This window comes from Myotis yumanensis, unplaced genomic scaffold, assembly GCF_028538775.1.
Source record: "Myotis yumanensis isolate MYYU_CA2020_CCGP unplaced genomic scaffold, mMyoYum1.0.hap1 SCAF_10, whole genome shotgun sequence".
Classification (NCBI taxonomy): Eukaryota; Metazoa; Chordata; class Mammalia; order Chiroptera; family Vespertilionidae; genus Myotis; species Myotis yumanensis.
In genome coordinates, this window is record NW_027223761.1 from 53,637,484 (window position 1) to 53,654,331 (window position 16,848).

The 16,848-nt window shown below is 38.7% G+C and overlaps 1 protein-coding gene across 6 annotated transcripts in view; it reads right to left on the bottom strand.

Moving 5' to 3' along the window:
• Positions 1-16,848, bottom strand: part of DLG2 (discs large MAGUK scaffold protein 2) — a 1,989,136-nt gene that overhangs the window by 1,586,642 nt on the left and 385,646 nt on the right. The window contains exon 1 of one of the 6 annotated variants that reach the window (XM_070425742.1): positions 8,303-8,351. The exons of the other annotated variants lie outside the window; for them this stretch is intronic. Within the exon in view, the coding sequence (XP_070281843.1) occupies positions 8,303-8,332 (30 nt within the window). The 5' untranslated portion in view covers positions 8,333-8,351. Of the gene's footprint in view, positions 1-8,302; positions 8,352-16,848 lie in introns of those variants that run through there. 6 annotated transcript variants of the gene reach the window in all.

Here is a 16,848-nt window from a genome sequence, read left to right on the forward strand (position 1 = left end):
TTATAAATAAGGAAACTAAGATTTAGATTAATTTGGCCCGAACAACAGGACTAATAACTGGCAGAGCTAGGATTCCCGCAAGAATCTGATGGATTCCCAAGGCTGTGCTTTCAAACACTAGGCTATGCCGCCAAGCTGAGCCAAATTCAGCGATGGATGCCAACTGCTGTCCACCTGCCCAACAACTGATTCTCTGAGGGACCTCAGGCATCTCATGCCAATTTGCCTGGATCACTGTAATTCGCATAAAATTAGTTCTAAAGCATATATGGATAGAAGTCTCATTTTCTCCAGCCTACAGCAATGCTACTGGTAATACAGGAGCCCAGTTTACTCTAGAATTTCCTCCTTTCAATAATTAGAGTCATCTCTTTCAAGTGTACAGTATTTTATAGTTTTCAAATACATAAACTAATTTGATTCTGTACAATAATCCTGTGAAGGAAGTACTAATAAACCAGTATCATTATTCCCATTTCAGATTTGAGAAAATAAGGCTTAGGGAGAGTAAATTGAATTAACTAAGATTTCTAATATAATAAATGGCAAACCTAAGTCTATAACTTTATTTTCTGAGCCTTGGTCCAATGCACATTCCCAAATTGCCTTTGGTGAAACATACATACAAGCAACTCGAAAGGCCTTGCGGGCAGCAGTAATCACGGGTAATCTGCTCTAAGAAAATCTTATCTGCAAACATTCAGATGAAATAATGGTGAAATAATAAAGGGGGTGATGAATTCTTTGGTACTTTATGAAGAGAGTTATGTGATTATTTAAATTCTGAGTACAATAAATGTGTTTCAATGTTATTTGATTTGTAAAATTTGATTTGTACTTGTTTCCTTTGCAAACCCACATTTGTCTCATAAAATAAGATTTAGCTAAAGGTCTTAGAAAGGCCGACCCTCTCCAACTCATAGCTCTTACAGCTCATGTGGCTTACACTCACAGTGTTAGAAAGGGCTAATGTTGTGAATAAAATCCTGGTAATGAGCTTTGGCAGAAAACACTATTTACTACAGATGAATTAACAGATGACTGGTATGATTCATGTAATAAAATGTCATTTCATTTGTGAAAGTTTACCTTTACAGTCTATGGCTATGTGTCTACAACAACTAGAAATCTATACTAATTTTGAGTGATTCAGGTCCACCTAACAAAGATTGCAGCAGGGACTTAATGAAACGAACACCAAGGAAAGATAAGACGGTAGGGAGATTGTGAACCCCAATAGAAAACAGTACACCTACCCCTACAAAGTAATATAACAAGCACTTTATACTTCTTATCTCATTGAATCCAAATCTCATACAACTAAACAAAAGACAAACAATAAAACTTAAAAATGGGCAAAGGACCTAAGTAGACACTTCTCCAAAGAAGACATATAAGTGGCCAAAAGACGGATGAAAAAATGCTCAAAGTCATTAGTCATCAGAGAGATGCAAATTAAAATGACAATGAAGTATCACTTCACACCTGCCAGTATGGCTACCATCAACATATCAATAAATGACAAGTGCTGGTGAGGATGTGGAGAAAAGGGAACCCTAGTACATTGCCAGTGGGAATGCGGACTAGTGCAGCCACTATGGAAAACAGTGTGGACTTCCCTCAAAAAATTAAAAATGTAACTGCCATTTGACCCAGTGATCCCACTTCTAGGAATATTCGCTAAGAATACTGAAACACCAATCATAAAGAATATATGCATGCCTATGTTCATAACAGAGCTAATTACAATAGCTAAGATCTGGAAACAAATGCCCATGAGTAGATGAGTAGATGAAAAGAAGCTATGATACATTTACCCAATGGAATACTATGCAGTTATAAAAAGTAAGGATTTCTTACCCTTTGAGACAGCATGGAGGGAGGGACCTGGAGAGTATCATGCTAGGCAAAATAAGTCAATTAGAGAAAGATACGCATTGCATGATCTCATTTATATGGGGAATTCAATGAACCAAATAAACTGACAAACAAAATAGATCCAGAGACATGGAAGCATGGAACAGACTGACAAATCTCTGAGGGAAGGGGAGAGGAGTGGTGGGAAGAGATTAACCAAACATATACGCATATATGCATAACCCATGGACATAGACAACACTGTGGTGAAGGCCTGGAGGGGGGCGGGGTGAGGTAGAGGGGGTCAATGAGCTGGGAAGGAGGGACATCTGTTATACTTTCAACAATAGAAAAAAAACCTGTGAGATAGATACCATGTTCAAAAGACAAAACTACAGTTCAGCAAGAGAAAGGTAAAACCACTGTATTTTACTGAATAGGCGTAAGAATTGGTAAAGGGGCACATGGCAGAAAATAGGAAGAGAGTGCTCAAATCAGAGAAACAAAATGGGTGAGAGGTCAAGCATCGGTGTTGGGGTTTGGAACCAGTGTTAATGATGGAGGAGAAAACCTATTTCCTTTAAGATAATATCTTAACTTCTTGATATTGATGACTAAGCCCCTAGCTGTTATGCCCAGATTCCAAGATCCCCAAAAATTCCACACCGGACCTTGGACACCTTACACTCCATTCTCTCTCTTCTCTCTCTCTTATCTATCTATCTATCCATCTAGCATCTGTCTATCACACATGGGACTTTTAAAACACTCTTCCCACCCCCACTGTGCCCTCCATTTTGCTTATCGGCTTAAACGTTACTTCTTCAGAAAACTTTTCCTGAATATTAAGCCCCTGCTTACTCTGCAACCCAGCCCACCAGATTCTTCAGGTATCCCTGTGCTCATTTCACAGCACCCTGTAGTCACCCCCTTATCATACATCACTGTTATTTCTATAATTGGCTGTTTTCCCCATTTGACTAAAAAAGTTCCACAAAAACAGATTGCTATTGTAGCCCCATGCCTTACAAAATGTCAGGCACATGTTAAACATTCAATAAGTACTTGTTAGATGAATGAAATGAATGAATGGATGTGCTGCTTCCACCATGAGAGCAAATGCAACTATACACCTGCATGAATAAATAGCTTTGTCTATGAAGACAGAGCCTTTCAGGGAAGCCATTTGTTGCCTTGGTGATTTCTTTCATGTTCCCTAAATAAAGCTCCCATAGAAAATAAAAATTTTAGCCCACCATATTTCTATGGTAAGTCCATTTCTAAAAGTAAGACATGCCATTTTTTTTACTATTGTCATACTAAATAACACAATATTTATTAGCCTAGATTTCAAAATATCTCTTAAATGCCCAGCAAAAATTTTTATTTCCTTTAGAAATTCTAAAAGACTTTAATTTTGGTAAAAGATAGTGGTTTGATGGAGGCAAAGAGTGATCTTATTTACAGAACAGATGTAGTGTTAAGAACATCAATAAAAGTTTATTTCATGCTGTCTGATCCACTTTTCATTTTTCTGTTTGAATTTTATTATGCATAATAACCTATTAAACAGAGTAAAATTAATAGCGTCATCATGCCTTATTTTAAAAATTACAGCAGTAACTTATAACATATTTTAGTTGTCTTCATAGATCATTTTTTAAACTTTTAAATGTCCATTTGGTTAATGGACATCTGAAATGATACAAATGTTTGATTCACACAATACTTTTTAAGATACTTATTGCACATGAATAATGTTATTTGCAGAAATAATGTACTTTAGAATAATATTAGGTTAGAAATAGAATAGGAAGAACCTCAGAGTTGCAATGAAATACTCATTTTACCAACAAGGACACAGATGCCCACATGCCTCTTGGTGCCCAAAGTCACAAAGTACAGATTTACTTTCATTTTTCACAGTTCCACATTTCTTCTGTTCTTGTATCAAATCCAATATGTTGTTACACGTGATACTTAAGAAGTCCCACACAGCCAAAGAAATTTCTACTGACTGCTTGCATTCTATTAAATTTAGCCCAGAATATTCTGCCTGCTGTCCAGCACTGCTGTCCTATTGCCAATTATCTTACAGACTGTCTCCGCCTTCACATAGGCTAACATTATTTCCTTTGTATTTCAGTTATCAAAATTGCTGGGGTGATTATCTTTCAATGATTCGAAACATATTTAAGACATGTCCTCTCTGTAAAAGGTGTTACATTACTCAATTGTATTTAATCAATATTGCTGAGATGACCTCATTTTCCTCAGTGACCACACCCAAAGAGAGGGATAGATTAAAGACATCAATTATGAGTTGCTCAATAAATTATTCTATACTGAATTCTTTCCATATGTCAGGAATTGTGTTAGGTATTTCCTATATTTTTACCACATCATTTACACATAGGTAATATCATAACCTTTTTACAGATGAGGAAATCAAGGCTGAGGGAGGTTAAATAGTGTATCCAAGTCCTTTACCCAGTAAGTGTCAGAACAACAACTCAAACCCAAGTCCTGCCCTAGAGCAGCAATTTTCAACTGGCGTGCCGAAAGAATTTTAAAACATGCAACACCTGACTACTTGGTCGGGGGCACTGACCTCTTTTAGATTGTCAAATAAAATAATGACAACAGCCAAAACAAAACAGCTCTCCAGTGTAAATGCCCTGTCTTGAGCCATAAATCTATAGGTCATATAATAGAGTTGCATCTTATTGGTCACATCGCATAATAAGGTTACGCAATTAGATTGGTTAATCCTTGGTACCAGAAATCCTTACAAGTATGGGCACCTGATTTTTTTAAAAGCCACTATGGGGTAAATAGGGTAGGTAATTACTATTATTATTATATTTTTGTAAACCAATCAAAATTATACCTATGTTTTGTCAGATTGTCAAAAACATATAGTAATTTTAGTAATTAGTTTGTGCGTGTCATGAGAGAAAAAAGGTTGAAAATCGCTGTTCTAGAGTTCTGCTCTTCACATTAAGTCATGTTACTTGTCTTTCTCAGTAATGATGTCTGAGACGAAAGAGTTGAAATTGAAAATGGACAGAAACATTTGAATAAAAGAGTTGACTTAGACTTCTGATGTAAGAGAATTGTCTGAACATCTGGAAAGACCTTGAGACCCATGTGGCAAAAACTCCGTGCATTTGGTGGCTCTGATGATTTTCTAGCCTAAAAACTCTTACCCCACATCTGAGGGGTTCTTCAAATCAGTCCAGCCAGACTGAAGACCTTAAGACAGTGGTTCTCAACCTGTGGGTCAAGACCCCTTTGGGGGTCGAACGACCCTTTCACAGGGGCGGCCTAAGACCATCGGAAAACACATACTGAATATATAATTACATATTGTTTTTGTGATTAATCACTATGCTTTAATCATGTTCAATTTGTAACAATCAAAATACATCCTGCATATCAGATATTTACATGACGATTCATAACAGTAGCAACATTACAGTTATGAAGTAGCAATGAAAATAATTTTATGGCTGGGGGGCACCACAACATGAGGAACTGTATTAAAGGGTAGCAGCATTAGAGAGGTTGAGAACCAATACTTTGAGACCGTAAGCAATCTGAGTCTTATGGGTGATACCTAGAGTAGAAATGTTTCATCAGGGTGGGGGAGGGGGTTAGAATCTTATGAAATGTGCCACAATCATTTCCTTCCTTTAATATGAAGAAAAACTAACAATCAAAACACTTAATTATGTCTAATAGGTGCTTTTATATAGCCATTAGTGCTTTCTCTAGATTTGTTATCTCTCACTAATCTTCTACCTTTCATTTTTTCTTTTTTTTTCTTTTTTAAATTTATCTTTATTGTTGAAAGTATTACAGGTGGCCTCATTTTTTCCCCCTCATTGGCCCCTTCAATTCCCCCCTTCCCACACCCAGGTCTTCACCACACTATTTTCTGTGTCCATGGGTTATGCATATATGCATACAAGTTCTTTGGTTGATATCTCCCCATCCACCCACCCTCCCCCGCCTTCCCTCTGAGCTTCCTCAGTCTGCTCCATGTTTCTATGTCTCTGCATGTGGAGGAAAAGCATGAAGAGAAATTTATTTCCACAGTGTGCGTAATAGAAGGGGCTGGGAGAATGAGCAGGTACAGGAGGTCACAGGAGGATCCAAGGGAACAGCAGATGCCTTTCATGACAAGGCAGGAAGGAATGAAGAGACCCGTGAAAGTAGTTACAGTATTTGCATTCCCTGCCACTGCAAACTTTGACGGGGTGGGGGTCAGCTGTGATATTGAGATGTGCCACGGACAAGGTGGCACCTAGGACAGATCATGGTCTCACATAAAGCAAGACGAAGAAAGTGTCTCAGCTGAAACTGCTAGAAGGTGGACTCGTTGCTGAAGGGGAAAGAAATGGATATTAAACTGAGATAGAATTAAAATGTGCACATTGTTGGCAAGTTTTTGGTCAGAGTCCCAGCAAAGTGGAGCAAGGGCATCCCAAGTGCACTTGGGCCAAGATTATCAATGGTGCTGTGTGAGGTGGACAGGATTGCATTCTGAAGTTCTCCAGGAGGGCTGCTCACCTATGTGCAGCTTTTAAATCGATCATGCACTATTTCCCATTTCAACATTGGAATATAACTTTGTTGTAAGTATGTTTGTTCTAGAAGGAGGATATATATGCCACCCTAGAAATATTCATGAGCATAATTACATCAGAAAACTCATGACATCTCATATATTCATTTGTCCCGTTGAATTGTATAATTTATATGAAAAATCAAAATACTGGAAATAATGACATTTATCTCTGTTATAGCATTTAAAGAAGAAGGATATGTCTTCCTTTTGCATCTGTGATCATTTATATTTTGGTAAGTTGATATAAAGCACGTGACATTTTTAAAATTAGATCATGTTTTCCAAATTGAGGGAACTTAGATTTCAGTGTTGTTTTAACTTGTTCAATGCAACAGACTTCCAGTTTACAGTTCTGCTTAATAACGTCTTATAACTTATTTTTAAAGTACCAATTATGTTTCACGGTATCTGCAATTATCATGATTTCGGAATAAATAATTATGAAACACATATAGGTCAGATTTTATAGCATTCTCTCAAGAAAAGTAACACCAAATGTAACACCTCAGGAAGAATAAAGCATGTTTAAGAGAATTTCCTTTCCTAGATTACATAAGAATATCCTATTTCCCATTTAGCTTTTTTTCCCCTTAGTTCATTTTTACTGATTTAACTGGAAAAACTGAATGAGATGTTTCATAAGTTTTAGAAGTAAAATAAGGTATTCACCTAACTTTGAAGACTGGTCAACTAACCCAAATAGAAGTTTTTAGGTTTCAAATCAATTAACATTAATTGCAGCTGCCATGTGATGCTAGGCCCTATGGGAAGATATCCATTAAGATTCTCTGAAAAATAATTTGTTAAAGTAAAAATATTTAAGGCCATTCTATGGGGAACTTGGTCTGTGGCTTCAAAATCAAATAATCTTTTTTTTTTTTTGTAGTGAAAGGAGATCACAGTGGGAAATCTACACTTAATGAGTCTCATGCACTAAGCTATTGATTTTGTCATGTTTAATGGGTGTCCAATCAATGTGAGATCCGCAAAGACATAGCTCAAATGAACTCATGGTATGCTTATATGAAAAATGAAAAGGAAGCTAATGAATAAGTGTGTTTTAATTATTTTTTTCTAAAAACAATAGTAATAACCAGTGTTTATGAAATTAAAATACATTTAGAACTGACACCAAAAAATAAAATGTTTTTGAAATGTTTAGCTATTTTCAGCAAACCCACAAAAGTATTACCTACTGATTTTATTCCATTCCTAGTTTTACTTCTATATCTGATAATGCAAATAATGTGTTCCTAATCAAAATAGAGAGAATCAGTTCAACACTAAATATTGTTTGTTTCAAAAAAAAACCTAAATATTTTTTCCTTTAAAAAAATTTACTAAAATGCAGAATATCATAATTCTCCAATCAGAAACAATATGTCAAGCCACAGTAAAGCTGATTGGCTTCTTCAAGCACAGAAGATATGGTTTTTAAATGAAAAGCTAATTATCACACTCAGAAAGACTACCCTGGTATGTTATGTTAAAATGATGTGTAAGCTACACTACTACTATAGATATGTTAATTTTGAGCTATAAACAGATGCAAAAGCAAATCCTGCCATAAAAACCCCAGGCAAATTCTCCTTCCATCTGCACAAAATAACACAATATCACTTTAAGAAGTTGAAATCAAATAAAGACAGGACCCTCAGACCCTCCTGGGGAACAAAATCCCCAGCAAAGTAAATTACACTCATCATTTCATCCCACGAACTGGCAGCACCTACCAGACCTACTTAATTACAGGACTAGAATAATCATAGGAAAACGCTGCACACACAACAGCAGCCCTGTTTCCTATCCTACCTTTGTGGTGACAATGCACAGGCAATCCATCCTGGATCCCTACACAGGGCTCAGTGCATGGAAATCACACCAGCAAATCAGCCAAGGTGAGAAAAGCCTTGTGGTCAATGGCACACAGAGAAGCAGAGCCTGGATTCAGCACTGACGGCTTTTCCAAGGGGGCCCCTCACGGGAAGGTCGAGCCCTCCTCCATACAGCTCAAGGCAAGCCGGGTCCTCCTAGGCACCGGAAAAGCCCCTAGCAATCAGCTCCGGCAAAACTTCCAGGTGGCTCGCGGGGCTGCGCGGCTGCATGTCTTTTAGCGAATTCCGTGATCAGAACAAGCCTCCCGTGAGTGCCTCGCACCGCTTGAGCGTGGCGGTGAGTGTTACACGGAGCAACAGAGAATCACATTTCAGCTCTCGTTCTTGTTTCTGAATTCGGATCTGCTGCTTCAGTACACACATGAGATCTCCCGTGCCAGAGTCCCCCCTTTGGCTGCCTTCCTCTTCCCTACTAACAACTCTGAATAAGCACAACACAAAAAAACTGCCCGGCCCATCGATCAAAAGGGCTGTCGTTCTGCTGCCAGAATAGCGGCTTTGGGTAATAAAAAGCTATTTGTTATGAGCATGATTCCAGGGAGTCTCAATGAATGGAAAGATAGGACTGAAAGAAACGCTAAGGTGCACGGGGTGCTGCATACATCACGTCTCAACTCGCTTGCAATTACAAGGGCAGCTTCTTACAAATGACTAACAGCTGGAGAAGGGAAATCGGGCCAGGGACTTTTATTTTAAAGAAAAAATAAAACCACAAAACTGTGGATTTGGAGCTTGAACTTAGAAAACATGAGCTTTCTTCTTTTCTTTGTGTACCTAGTTGTGTGGTCGATGATGCACGCAAATACACACACAACCTGGGTATCCGGACAAAATGGTATATTAAAAAATTAAGGTGGGAGGAGATCCCAGAGTGTTTACAAAAGTTCCGCATTCAGAGAGACAGAAAACTGAGTTCTTTCCCAAACTTTTCTCTCCTCGCTGGCTGCCTGCAGGCACTTATTACGTGGGCAGAGCGCTGTGCTCCCTCTGCAGCATTTTACCAGGCAAATGACTGACTCTCCCCCTTCCCTCCAAACCCTCCCTTTCTTCCAGTGAAACTGCCACATAAACTGCCTTTGAGGGGCTTGACAAGCATCACTGTGGGTAATAATACACTTGTTTTTCATTGACTCAGACGCATAGGCAGAGACAGACTAAAACAGATACATAGAAAGAAACAGGAGTGCAGACAGAAGGAGGGATGAGAGAGCGAAAGTGAGCGACATGATGAAAAGCCCTGCCTGACCAATAAAAATGGAAAATCAATGCGGCCTTTTCACTAGGAAGAAAACAGAAGAAATGCCCACCCTGGCCAGGTAGCTCAGTTGGTTAGAGCATCGTCCCGATTCACCCACATGTGGGTTCCATCTCCCAACAGGGCACGTACAAGAATCAACCAATGACACATAAATAAGTGGAACAATGAATGGGTGTTTTTCTCTCTTTCCCTCTCTGTGTCAAATCAATCCATAAAAATAAATAATTTTTTTCTAAAGAAGAAATGTCCAGGGACCCATACATTGTGTTAGCGCTTTAAGATTCCAGTAGAGCCCTAACCGGTTTGGCTCTGGATAAAGCGTCGGCCTGTGGACTGAAAGGTCCCAGGTTCAATTCCGGCCAAGGGCATGTACCTTGGTTGTGGGCACATCCCCAGTAGGAGGTGTGCAGGAGGCAGCTGATCGATGTTTCTAACTCTCTATCCCTCTCCTTTCCTCTCTGTGAAAATTCAATAAAATATATTTTTTTAAAAAAAGGGTTCCAGTAGAACCCTTCTCCCCCCGCAAAGTATTTTGCACAATGAACAATTTTTCAAAAAAGGATAGACATGTAAAACTCCTCTAATTTTCATGAATTATCTAGGTTCTAACCTCAATATCTTCCTGATTGCTAAATAGATGAGTGTCTCAGAAACTGACATGGCATCATTTTACCATAATAAGAGCTCTGTTTGTAAAGATATAAAAAATAAAAAAGTTCACAGCAAATCAAATGTGTCCAAAGCAAAAAAAAAAAGAAAGTGGTTCCAAATTTATTTATAGATGAAAAATAATTTCCTCTTTACTGTTATCTTGCTGGAGTAATAAAATTCAGGTAATTTTCAAGTTAATCAACACAAATAAAACCCATGCTCTGGTCCATTCAATTAGGCAGCTGTCTTATGGTTCAGTACTATTATGAAAAGGTCAAAAAAGCATCACTTTGCCTATTCACTTCTTTATTTATTATATATCACAATAATTTAACATAACGTTTCCTAAGCCTGTCTCAGAGCAGGGATAAATCATGTCCTTGAGCATTGCCAGGTATCAGATTATATTTTGGACACAACCAAAGCAACGAATATAAAATTGATGCTGATTGTCACATTCATCTTCAAACTAATTAGGCTTTATGTTCCTATAGCACATAGTTGACAAAGCACTTGTAATTTTCTCACCAGCTTGAAAGTTTAAATGACTTCCCAAGGAGAGATAAGTTATTGCAAGTCCAGGGCTTGGTTAGTCATTATCAGAATAGAGTCAGTCAGAGATTAGAAAGAAAGAGGCAGTAAATTGGGTAGCAGAGTAAATGGATATTTTATAAGGTGTCCTTGACAGAAAAATACCTTTGGGAACTATGTCCCTATATCCTAGTGTGGAGAAAGCTAAAATATGAGCAAACTGGCAGAGGTAGCCTGATTAGTCTTCTGACCCTGGCTGATCATAGATGAAAGCACTTTGTAAACTATAAAGATCTGCAGAAACGAAAGGCAACTCATCTAGCATAACTCCTGGCATTCCATATACACTCCCTAAGTCAGTGGTTCTCAACCTGTGGGTCGAGACCCCTTTGGGGGTGGAACGACCCTTTCACAGGGTTCACCTAAGACCATCGGAAAACACATATATAATTACATATTGTTTTTATGATTAATCACTATGCTTTAATTATGTTCAATTTGTAACAATGAAAATACATCCTGCATATCAGATATTTACATTATGATTCCTAACAGTAGCAAAATGACAGTTATGAAGGAGCAACGAAAACAATTTTATGGTTAGGGGTCACTACAACATAAGGAACTGCATTAAAGGGTGGCAGCATTAGGAAGGTTGAGAACCACTGCCCTAAGTCATTCATACACCACATGTTTATTCAGGTCTCACTATATGATTTTTTTTTAATTAATGTCTGTATCACCTACTAGGCTGTAAGCTCCTTAAAGTCCGTTTTGACCCTATATTTCCAGTGCCTGGTCTAGTGTCTCATTCATTCAATAAATAATCTTGAGAATGTACTTATATGAGGACACAAGAGTGAGCCCACTCTAGCAGAATCCCTGCCCACAAAGGATTCAACAACTATACCACAGTACAGCAAACACTTGGGGTGTTTAAGACACAAAGTAGAGGCAGTTAAGCCAGAATGGAGTAGTCAGGAGGCATTCTAGAGAAAAACCTTGAGCTGAGAAGGACCCATAGGAATTAGCTAGAAGTTGTGAGGAATAAGAATTCCATGCATTCTGTTATATTTGACAAATAAGTGAATCAGTATATTTCATCTTTCTGCAAAAAGCTTACATGAATGAACATATCCAAAGGGCTTTCACTAAATCAAAGCACTTTAGAGCAGGCATTTCACAAACTGAACATGCAATCCCTACTGGAGGAAAAAAAAAAAAAAAAGAACATTCATATGACATTAAGTGAGTACAAAGGTGCTGTGGAAGTGTGTAGAAACCATGAGTCCTATAATCATTGGGTTGTATTTACCCACATGATGCATTTGGATAATCTTGGTACCCTATATAATAAAACCCTAATATGCAAATCAACCGAACGGTGGAACAACTAGTCACTATGACGCGCACTGACCACCAGGGGGCAGATGCTCAGCACAGGAGCTGCCCCCTGGTGGTCAGTGAACTCCCATAGGGGGAGCGCCACTCAGCCAGAAGCCGGGCTCATGGCTGGTGAGCCCAACGGCTGTGATGGGAGCCTCACAACCCTCCACTGCAGCAGGCAGTAAGGAGCAAGAGGTCCCAGACTGCAAGAGCCCCAGGACTGTGAGGGGAATGTCCGCCTGCTGGCTTAGGCCCGACCCCCCAAGGGGTCCCGGACTGCAAGAAGACACAGGCTGGGCTGAGGGACACCTGCCCCCTCCCCCTTACTCCAGTGCATGGATTTTGTGCACCAAGCATTTAGCATTTAGATAAAAGTAAGCAGTTAACATTTTAAAGTATAGTTCCTCATAGGATGCAGCTTTCTGCTTTGTGTCTACCTTGCCTTCTACCAATTTTCCTCAGATATAAAGATCAAAAAAGATAATCCACTCCTTCACCTCAAGGGAAGTATTCTTTTATTTTTAAAAGTAACAAGGCATTGGCTTGAAGCATTTTTTTATGGACCCAGAGCTCAATTGAGCCTGTGATTTTACAAGAAGTGTTTGGCAAGAGAGAAAGCCATACCCTGCACACTCCTTTTCTTGATTCTGCTTAAGGTTAATGATATGAAGCCAGGAACCTATTGATTTGTAGTAAAATCTACCACTGGAAGTTTGATATCAGGAAAATTACTATTATAAATTACTTGTACTAAACCTGTACCTTAACCATTTAAGTGTGTTACTTTTGTTTGTTTCCAATGGGGGAGGCGGGGTGGAGAATCTCTAGAGTGAAATAGACCCTCTGCTTATTCTCCTAGATTCTAAGTCCCACGAGGGCAGATATAATGTATACTTCTGGCATGTAGCATAGTATCTGCACTGAAGAGGTACAAAATTTATATTTTTTGGAATGAAAGAATGATCAGAGCTTCAGTTATACCATTTATTTTTCTTGATAGGAGATTAAAAAACACCCGTGATACACATCTTTTGTCCCTATGAGAACTATGTATGCATATGGCAACTATTATATATTTTATATGTACATATCTATACTAATAAAAGGGCAATATACTAATTAGACCAGGAGACCTTCTGGACAAAGCCAAGGCAGAAGCGGTTAGGAGCTATCAGGCCAGGGGGGCAGGGCAGTTGGGGGTGATCAGGCTAGCAGAGGGGGGGGCAGTTGGGGGCAAGCAGGCAGGCAGGGGGCCAGTTAGGGATGAGCAGGCCAGCATTGGGGGGCAGTTGGAGGTGATCAGGCCGGCATGGGAGGGCAGTTGGGGGCGAGCAGGCCGACAGGCAGAATGGTTAGGGGCAATCAGGTTGGCAGGCAGGTGAGCGGTTAGGAGCCAGCGATCCCAGATTGCGAGAGGGATCCCAGATTGGAGAGGGTGCAAGCTGGGCTGATAGACACCCCACCCCCGCCCATGCACGAATTTTGTGCACCAGGCCACTAGTAAAGTATATATTTAAATATATACTTAAGAAAGAATATACTATGTTATATATTTTTAAGAAAGAAATAGATTGGTGCATGCGGCTGAAGATATTTGCAACAAATATTATGATTGGCGAACCCAGTCTAATGGGAGCAGGTGAGTTTGGAACAATCTTATCTGTAATAGAAAAGCATTTTCCAGCTGAAGTGCTTGCTGCTGAACTAGGTGTTTGCCCTGGTGATAGAAAAACAGTGATAAATACAAGCACTTTTTATTAATAAAAACATTCACTTATTAAGTGGCTATTTTCTGAAGTCCTGTGGTAGATACTTGAAACATTATCTCTGCTGGTCACAACACCCTTCAGAAAGGAGATATAAGGCCCATTTTATAGATGGGGAAACAAGCTCCCTGAGATTGTAGGATTGGCCCTAGATGACACAGCACCTAGATGACTTCAAGTCACGGTGCAAAGTCCGTGTGCTTTCCATCTTTTACCTCAAATCCTGAAGCAGTTTCTGCCTTCCTGGGTCCCACCCAAGGCTGTGGCAAAGAGATTCAAAAGGCCCTTTCCAGGCAAAGGTAACCTGGACTTCATGCGGACTAAATACTTGGGATCCGCCTATAAAGACAGACACTTCTCTAGGCTCATACACTGAGGCCTTCATAGCTCGTAGCAATCCAGAAGGAATGGGCCCACATTAGAAAGATCACCTCCAAAGGAAAGAACTGAAGAAATCCACCCATGTGTACTCCCATCCCCATCTGTCTCTTACACTCTAGACCCAGGACAGCAGGCCCATGAAAGGCTCTGCAAAGCTTGCTAGCTTACTAAAATAAATAGACTGCAGGCAGGTCATGGCAAAATGCCTGTCCTCATTTCCAAATTCTCCAGAGGCAAATAAGAGATTAGGATCAACCAGAAAAGATCTGACTTTTCCAGAGAGTTTTCATGATGAAAAAAAAATATCTAGATAGTGGCTGGTCCTGAAAAAATTTCATGAAAGGTGGGAGTCTATGTATTCTGGGCATGTAAAATGTTTGTAAGAGGAACACAAAAATTAAATTCAAAAACTTTTTGAGTGAGTCAAAACTTGCTACAGAAATCAGTAAATGTTCACTTTTTACCTACTTTTTCATAATATTTTTTAATTGTATAGACCAGAACTGCATGTCAGTTTTGCTTACATGAATGAACTGGAACATAGCTACTGGAAAGCATGTAACACCCCACCTCGTTATTAGCATCAAAATCTTAAATAAAATTCTGAGATTTCCATAATTATAGGTGATAAACTATAAATGATGAGAACACTTTGTAAAAATTCTGTTTCCTTAACAAATCAAAGTTTATATAAACTCTTCTGGACATCAAATATCTTCTTCATAAGGCTCAATTTTTCCTACTGTTATACACTACTATGCGTTTAATTGAGTCCAGAAATTAAAATAGTTGTGTACAGGCCTCAAATTTAAAAAGGTATATGGTCTTAAATACAATTTTGCTTTCAAGTTACTATAAATAACCTCAGTGGTATTGCTAAATGCCTGCCCCCAACTCCACCCCTTACACCCCATCCCATTGGCCTGCTATCTGTTCCTCAAATACAGTAAACTCTCTTCATTCTTTATTGGGGCCTTGAATTTGTTGTTCCCTCTCCCAGAAACTCTCGTCCCCTGGATCTTTACACAGCTGGCTCCTTCTTATCATTCAGGTCTCTGCTTAGATGTTACCGCTTCATTAAGACCTTTCCCAATTGATCTCCTTAATGAAATTAGATTCCCGTCCATCACTCTCCATTACATAGTCCTGTTTACTTCACAATCTGAAATTATCTTCTCTACTCACATCTTACTGTATCCTCTATGTGAAATTTATTCTTAAGAGCAAAAAACTCATCTGTTTTGTCCATGGCTGCCTCACCAGTGTTTAGAATAATGCCCAGCACACAGCAGATGCTATATACTTTTTAAATAAATTAGTAAGATGCATCACAACAAATTTCTTTTTTTAAAATAAGGATGGGATGAGGAGTCCAACATGAAATTTTCAGTCTCACTTTTAATATAGCTTTGATTCTAAAGATCTGATTTTTACAAACCATAGTATTTACAAATATATAAAATGAAAAATAGTTTTCAGATTCAGCATTAACTTCTTAGTAAATAGGATGGGATTAGGCAGATTCACGTATATATTATCACTAAGTATTCATAGCGAGGGAAGTTATGATTTCAAAGGTGATAAAACTGAGGCTCAGGAAAGTTGACTTGCTCAAACTTATACAGCTACTGAGTTAGTAAACCAGGACATGGCGGGCACTCCATAGACTGGGTGGATGAATCAGGATGTGAACCTGGATCATCTAAGTCCCATCCCATCTTTGTTATCATGGTGACATGATACAATTTCAAAATCACTGAACTCCTGATCCAGGTAGTAAATACCATAAACCTCAAATGTTTGGTTCTAAGTGCTTCATATCTGAACAAATTACACTTAGCTGCTTTCAAACATATGTATAAACCAGGCTCCTAAATAGAGATATATCAAATGACCAGAGTCTCATTTTTGTAGTATCTGTGTCACTTTAGAGGTAGCTATTAAATAAATTAATTGCCCTGACCGGTTTGGCTCAGTGGATAGAGCGTCGGCCTGTGGAGTGAAGGGTCCCAGGTTCGATTCCGGCCAAGGGCATGTACACCTTGGTTGCAGGCACATCCCCAGAAGGGGGTGTGCAGGAGTCAGCTGATCGATGTTTCTCTCTCATTGATATTTCTAACTCTCTATCCCTCTCTTTTCTTCTCTGTAAAAAAAAATCAATAAACTATATTTTAAAAAAATAAAAAAATTAATTAATATTTAAATTTACTAATTAAAGATAGTTTTCTGGATATGTCAGAGCTGGTAGCACAGAAACCTGATTCTCTGCAGTCTTAATACAAAAGTCCAGTCATTTATCTTTAATAGCTAGAACACTGACCTTGAGGCACTACAATAGGCCTAAAGACAAAGCACAATATTTTCATCAACCTGGAAATGAGGAGTAATTACATTCTTTGGTTAAAATTAGTAAAGAGAATTAGCCAGAGTTAACAACAGTATTCCATTAAAAAGAAGAGATTACTTCCCCATTAATTCCAAAAACTTGAA